This window comes from Benincasa hispida, chromosome 4 (assembly GCF_027475165.1).
Source record: "Benincasa hispida cultivar pf3 chromosome 4, pf3_genome.v1.1, whole genome shotgun sequence".
Lineage (NCBI taxonomy): Eukaryota > Viridiplantae > Streptophyta > Magnoliopsida > Cucurbitales > Cucurbitaceae > Benincasa > Benincasa hispida.
This window is the reverse complement of record NC_143481.1, coordinates 2,020,176-2,027,068: the sequence shown is the minus strand read 5'-3', so window position 1 is coordinate 2,027,068 and position 6,893 is coordinate 2,020,176. Positions and strand designations below refer to the sequence as shown.

Genomic DNA, 6,893 nt, shown 5'->3' with positions numbered 1-6,893 from the left:
AAAATAATTTAACAATATTGCAACTATAATAAAATCTACCCGGGATCGATTCTATCATTAATAGATTCTTACTATTAGTTAAAGTCTATCACTGATAGATCCCTACTAGTGATAGACTTACTAACTATGTGATCTATTTGATAAACTTCGAAAACAAAATTTAAATTTTCCTATATTTACAAATATTTTTTGGTTATTTGAAATGCAAATATTTTTTGTTTATTGAAATACCTAATTTTGATTTTAACTTCAATCACGCGCAACAAAGAGATTTATAGTTTATACCAAACTAAAAGTCATTCAAAAACTTTAGAAGTAAACATACATTGATGTAGAAATAGGACTCAAACCTTTGCTTTATAGTTATTTATTTCTCTCTCCTTGAAGGAAGTAGCAGCTAGTTATGGCTGACCAAATAGGACCAACTTTTGAAGAGTGAAAGCAATAGAGTGGTATTAACGCTAATAAAAATAAAATAAAAAAATAAAAAAAGAACGCAAAATATACATTGTTGTGTTCAACAATATATTTAAGCTTACTGTTCAAGGACAACTGAATACAAGCCTATCCAAGCTTGAATCTTCGACCCTAGATGTAGTTCAACTACAGTAGTTTAGTTGAACTAAGAAAAAAGATGTTATATAAGATACAAATGCTGGTAAATTATTCAAGGAATTACGTACAACAATCTACCAAATAAAAACAGTAAGATATACCTAAACTAGTTAAAATATAATCACGTTAGCTGTTTAAGACGTATCCTTAAAACATACATTTTCCGTTTTCTCATTTGTTTATTACCTTAGATGTAGCATCAAATATATTGCGATAAAGTCCAACAGGGAAGAACACATCATAATATTAGCATCATAGACAGTTAATTTGAGTTTCCAAAAGAACTTCCCATTCAGGACACTTCTTCTCCTATCACAAAATTATAAGGGAAAGAGGCAAAAAGAAAATGCCTTATCAAATGAATTTGCAGATCTCTGCATGATATTATTTGCACCAGATACAAGAAAATGAACCGTCTTTCATCTTCAACCCATTACACAAACTGTCAAGTAAATCCCATCAAGTGAGAAGATCAACAAGACATTTAGATTTGGATTCTCTAATATATTTATATAGATGAGAGAAAAAGTTCATACCTTGAAGTCTCTTATCAGATCTATTTCGACTTGTGTTGACTGTATCTTTGTATGCCATAGACATCAATGATGCCGGGAGGAAAGACGGGATCTGTTGCTGCCCGAACAGAAACCCTCGCCACCGATGTCACACTTACCGGAGGAGTAAATAGGGGACCAACGAGTGGTAGCTGGTGTAGTGGTTTGGCGTGTTGAAGAACCTGGAAGGAAATAATTTTATATCATTATATTTGAAAAAGATAGGGAATGCAAGGACTGTGTTTTTTGTAACCAAATACGTTGTTTTGCTATGTCCTCTGTAAAATGTAAATTCAATAGCATGAAAATGATGTTGAGGCACGCAACAATTGATTAAGATTAAGAGAAAAATTGTCCCGTGATCAGATCCATTTTACTCATCCAAAAAACAATATACCCAGGAGGCAGAAACAAAAGGGTTTATGTCACTTCAGTAATTGAGTAAACGATCATGAGTCACAAAAAATACTATTCTTAGGTTTGGTATATTTAAACAAATTTAAGTCCAGTCTGAAAACAATTTGATTTTTGCAAATTTTGCTTGTTCCTAAAGTTACATTTGAACATTTGAATTCTAGCCAAATTCTAAGAACAAAAATATGTTGATAAAAACTACTCCTTGAATTTTAAAAAACAATCCTACGAAGTAGACAAGAAAACAAGATCACTCATAAGTAGAAATAGTATTTATAAGCATAATTTTCAAAAACCAAAAGACAAGTAGTTACCCAATGGGGGGTCTTAAGAGTGCTCACTCAATTGTGGTTTTTTCTATTTTTGGTTATGTTTAAACCAATAAGACAGTAAGAAGTAGAAGAAATTAGAAGTGTGACCAATTTTAAGAACTGGAAACTCCAGGCGAAGTTCATAGCATAATAGAGTGCCTAAAAGAGAAAACAAATGAAGAAACCACACATACCATTTCCAGAGGAGAACCAATTACTCCCAGAGGTAACTTTACGCTCCCAACATTACGAGTCCCATAAATAAACCCCGGCCTCAAAATAACTCCTGAAAATGTACATTAAGCACGCTTTATTATCCACTTGCTTGCTAACCGTAAAAGATAATTCAGAAAAGAAAAACAGGCTTACGAAAGCCAACAAGTAAGATCCCTTGCTAGTAGTTAAATGAAATAGTATTGAGAGTATACATTGATCTTACGAATTACAGGCATTACAGAACTGCACAAGCATAAATGCAAGTTAAGAATTTGATGGTAACATTGATAGATCAGAGATCTAACCTCCATAAGGAAATTTAGTGAGGAGTTCTGTCTCAGCCGCTCGCTACACAAACCAAAACACACAGATTTTGCATAAGCTACACTGATCCAAATATACATGAATGTGAAAAAGATTTTCATAAGAAAACAATGTAATATAGAGCTTGCATCTGCCAAAAAATAAAAAATTGGTAACCAACATTTCTGGTGGAAGTTAAATGAGTCATTCCTCCATCAGTATTTGACATTTTTCCTTAAAAGACCGAATCATATTTGAGTTGATCAAGAAGGGCATGAATATACAAGTGTCCAAGATCTTGATTAACTAGATGAAGGGCATAGAAAAATTACCTTTCCCTCATAATATCCCTGTAGCAAATAATTAGCCAAGCCAAAATCAGCAGCAGAGATATAGACAAATCTTTTCACACCTGTGAGCCATTGGTATTGTCTCGGTAAGAGTCCTAAGTATAGCAAATATTATTTCAACTACGGTCTACAATCACGAGATGAAATCTTGAAGTTAAAAATAATTGGTAGGATCCAAAAATTAGACTGTTGAGGTGGAGACCAAAACATTTAGTTAGGAACAAAAACTACGGCACGAGAAAGAAAAAGATAGTTGTAAATTCTAAAGAGACACTCAAGCATCAGTATATCTGGGTCAGAATTATAACTACGGTGTACGGACAGATCAGTATTACAATAAAAATAATATAGCATGCAATGCATATCAATGAAGACCAGTGAAATATAGAAAATTACCGGGCACAGGAAGCATGTTTATTGACATGAGGTGAGATGCTATCAAAGCAATGAAAGATTTCAAGTTTTGACAGGAAACAGACTAAGTCTAGACAATATAATTTCAGTTCATTTTCATAAATTTATGTCCACATAAAAACTGCACCTTTATCTGAAGCAACTCTGATTGCATTGATATTTGCCGTCCCATTGATCTTGTACATTTGAGAATTGGAGCCAAAACCACCAATGCAAGAAACCTAGAAATATAAAACTAAAAATTATCAAAACTCGCGAACAAGAGAATCCTCCCCTAGTAATACACAGCCCAAGTAGAGAGATTAATTTGCAGGAATAAGAAATGGTATATAACAGAAACCAGAAGTGCTATATACAGGTAAAGTATCCTCCCTTAACTAGATGCTACTTAGTACTTATTTAGTTGTGCACATGAATAAATTCGTTTCTGATCACAACTGAGAATAATGGCTTCTAGGAGTAGGCCAAAAGTGCCCTGACAGTTGATCAAGAAGTGTGCACATAGAACCCAAACCATTCAATTTATCTGTGCACTAATGTATACACAATAAAGTTGTAACTAATTTGTATTTTAATCATTATGTACAAATTTGAAGAAGTTGAGGACTACATACAACAGCAGTAACACCGTCAAAAGCTTCATCCAATGAATCAGGTGAAAGCAGGTTTCCTGGCAATGGGAAAAAGAGTTGAGGCATTATCATTATATTAGGTAACCCACAAATATGACAATTATAAACATCTTAAATGGAATCAAACCTTGATGCCAAATAACATTGTTAGCCCAAGAATCACGTATTGATGATCTACCCGACCTGACAATAATAAACAAACGCCAATAATTGTGATGTCAGAATAGAGCTTCCAACACTAGGAAACTGAACAAAGACATTGAAGTTCTCATTCATTAAACAATAAAACAGAACTCAAATCATATTTCCTTATCTATAATCATGTACATTCTGGCCCAATTTCTCCTGTACATTAAATAAAAAGCACCAAAATTTATAGACTAAATAGTAATTTGCAAGGCAGAATATAGCACTCCAGTCTCCAAATAAAGAGTTCTTAATGCTTTTTAGCTGATACTTTCGTACTTTCCATATTCAACATTTAATAAAAAACTAAAGCATACCAATTACAAGCAGTTCACTCGATAAGAAGGAACAAAATACAGATTTAGATTGTCATTTAAGAATGCAGATCTTACACACACACACACACAGGAAAAAAAATAAATAAATAATAATGGAATCTATATGACACATAAGCTACAGTTGCTCTTACATAGAAACGTACCTACTAAGGCTAGCAACTGTAAGGCCACGATTTAGAGCTTCTAGACAGATATGAGAGCCCACAAATCCATTTCCACCCAGCACCAGCAACTGATCAAATGCACACACCACGGAGATAAAAGAGATCAAAGTCAAAGATATAGACATAATAACGAACAACCCCTAGCCTTTATTTCATATACCTTCTCAGTTGGAGGTGGGGGAACATTGACTGTTTCAGCTTCCTCAACCTTGAAGGGTTCGTCGATCTTATTAGAGTCTGTCGAAAATGGTCTCCCACCCCGAGAAGCAGCCATTGTACTAATATAGTTAAGAAACAACAAAAAGATTGTCGTTACACATTCAGTAAAAAGAGCTACAACTGGATCATACATTTAGTAAAAAGAGCTACAATAGGATCATAATTAAAATCTGAACACATCTGGATTTTTTATTTTTTATTTTTTATTTTTTTACATCTGAATTAAAGAAAACAAAACAAATGAAGATCCAAACTTGATCAAACAGAAGGAGGTCAAGGGGTTTGCATAACATTGGGGGCAAAGCAATCACATTGATCTCAAGTCTATCCCTAGTGAGTTCGTATCTAACTACCAATAAACCGAACAACCCTGCAGTCAAGATAATCCAAGTTTATAATTCTCGAGGAAATATTTTCGCTTGGGATTACTACAACAGTGGGCAGTTCTACAATTGGAAAATACGTCTGAAAAAACCCAATTCACCAACAAGTCTAACAGCTCGAATTGATATTCGACGTACACAATAGCACGATCACCCCCTCCCCCCCTTTCAACACTCTTTCGGTGCTCAATTCCATATCCGTCCGATGGTTAATCGGAAGTTACGCACAAAATTAACCCCATAGAAGAACTAAAGCCATAGCAGAAACACAGTGAAATCGAACAACGAATATGAATTTGCTATAAATTACAATCCAGCATTCTGAAACAAAATTGAGTGCTGTAAGATGGAATGAACTCACTATAACTTGGGAATCAATGATCTCGAATGGATCAACCGCGAAAGGGTCGAACTCATTTCCGATTAAACTCCCCGCAATTCCTTGTCTGCTAGTTATATTCTACCCACCAACGAATTCTCTCTAAATGTGTATCGCTTCTGGTCTCAAAGATTAACGACGATGAATGAAGCAGAAGAGTTGAGAAGAAGAATTAACAACGGTTGTGAAGTTTTTTAGCAGAGCAAATGGGGGAAGGGGAGACTGAGAGTGAAGAACGTGTCCCGTAACGGTTGCGACAGGTCTGAGCCCTTGTGGCTCGATGTGAGCCTGGAGATTCTTGGCGGGGACAGAATAATCTAGTAACCCCAGCACACGCTATTCCCTTTTTTGTATTCCTTTTCAACCGTCGGATTTCTTTGACTCCAAACCCATGGATGGAAGGATTGAAACTGGAGACGCCGGGGATTCATTCCGTGCTTCTCTTATATGCTAACTCAATTGAGGTAAAATATGTAATTTCAACTAAAATATCAATAGTTAAAATATTTTACTTTGTATATTGTTTTTTTCCTTTTGAATACAGACTTTGTACATGGTTGAACTAAAAAATGAGTAAAATTAATTTGACATTTTCTATCGTAGTCAATATGTTATGATATAATAAATAGAGTGTTTGTTGTGCTGAGTTATACGTTGAAAGTTAATACGTATATATTTGAAGTACATAAGTATCAGATAGAAATTCTTAATAAACGTGTAAAAAAAAAGAAAGTGATAGAATTTCTCGATATATGTACAATTTTCAATAGGGACACTATTGAAGTTACCGACCAAACACTCCTTAAATAAGCAAGTAAGAACAACAAAAATAAAAGTTTAAAAACGTATTAAAAACTTTTTTCAAGTGTTATGCTAATCTTAAGATGTTGGTAATCTATTAAAAACTATCCCTATAGAGATTATATAAACACCAATCAATAGTTTAATTATTCATTTTATAATATAACCATGAGTTTTCCATGAAAATGTTACGAACCAATTTCTCTTACAGTTACTCGCACGAGGTTTTTCAGTGAAATGTAATTTGTAGTTGAATTTCGGTTTACGTATGATTTATGTGAATGTGGTTTGACCTCCAACATTTGTTCATCTAATTTCTCTTTCTTTAATGTGTACCTTTAACTTGAATATCAAAGCACGTGAATGTTCTTGAAATCAACATGTTGAAATAATGTTCTTTTCCTTCGAATGACTTCAATCTTCAAGTGTCATTCAATCTCCATGAGCTCTAGGAGTTCTGATGGTTGGTAAATTCTTTCTAAGTTATCTCAAAAGGTCATGAAGAATACACGTGATATTATGAAGATATGCCAGTTTGTTTTCAATTTTAATATGTTAGAAATGACTTTTGGGCTTAGGACCATAGCAAAAGTTAAACGATATTTGTAATAAGA

At 33.9% G+C, this 6,893-nt stretch overlaps 1 protein-coding gene across 2 annotated transcripts; it reads right to left on the bottom strand.

Moving 5' to 3' along the window:
* Window positions 1–841: 841 nt before the first annotated feature.
* LOC120075024 (NAD(P)-binding Rossmann-fold superfamily protein) lies at window positions 842–5,899 on the bottom strand. Of its 2 annotated transcripts, none has more exons than XM_039028162.2 (11): window positions 5,461–5,899; window positions 4,658–4,775; window positions 4,477–4,565; window positions 3,937–3,992; window positions 3,792–3,847; window positions 3,305–3,398; window positions 2,746–2,825; window positions 2,416–2,458; window positions 2,089–2,180; window positions 1,152–1,351; window positions 842–1,057 (listed from the first exon to the last, which is right to left on the bottom strand). In XM_039028162.2, exons 1-10 carry the CDS (start codon window positions 5,514–5,516, stop codon window positions 1,172–1,174), a joined length of 864 nt encoding a protein of 287 aa, XP_038884090.1. In that variant the 5' UTR covers window positions 5,517–5,899; the 3' UTR covers window positions 842–1,057; window positions 1,152–1,171. The 2 variants fall into 2 exon arrangements, with proteins under 2 accessions (XP_038884090.1, XP_038884089.1); XM_039028161.2 differs by having other exon boundaries at window positions 2,746–2,858; window positions 5,461–5,787.
* Between the last annotated feature and the right edge of the window lie 994 nt (window positions 5,900–6,893).

Excerpts from the sequence above, each read along its gene's own strand:
- LOC120075024 (XM_039028161.2), bottom strand. The coding sequence starts at position 5,516 with ATGAGTTCGACCCTTTCGCGGTTGATCCATTCGAGATCATTGATTCCC. Across the intron at positions 3,993-4,476 it reads ACAGTTGCTAGCCTTAGTAG|GTCGGGTAGATCATCAATAC; the intron begins GTACGTTTCTAT and ends TATTATTGTCAG. Across the intron at positions 2,459-2,745 it reads AGGGATATTATGAGGGAAAG|CGAGCGGCTGAGACAGAACT; the intron begins GTAATTTTTCTA and ends TGGTTTGTGTAG.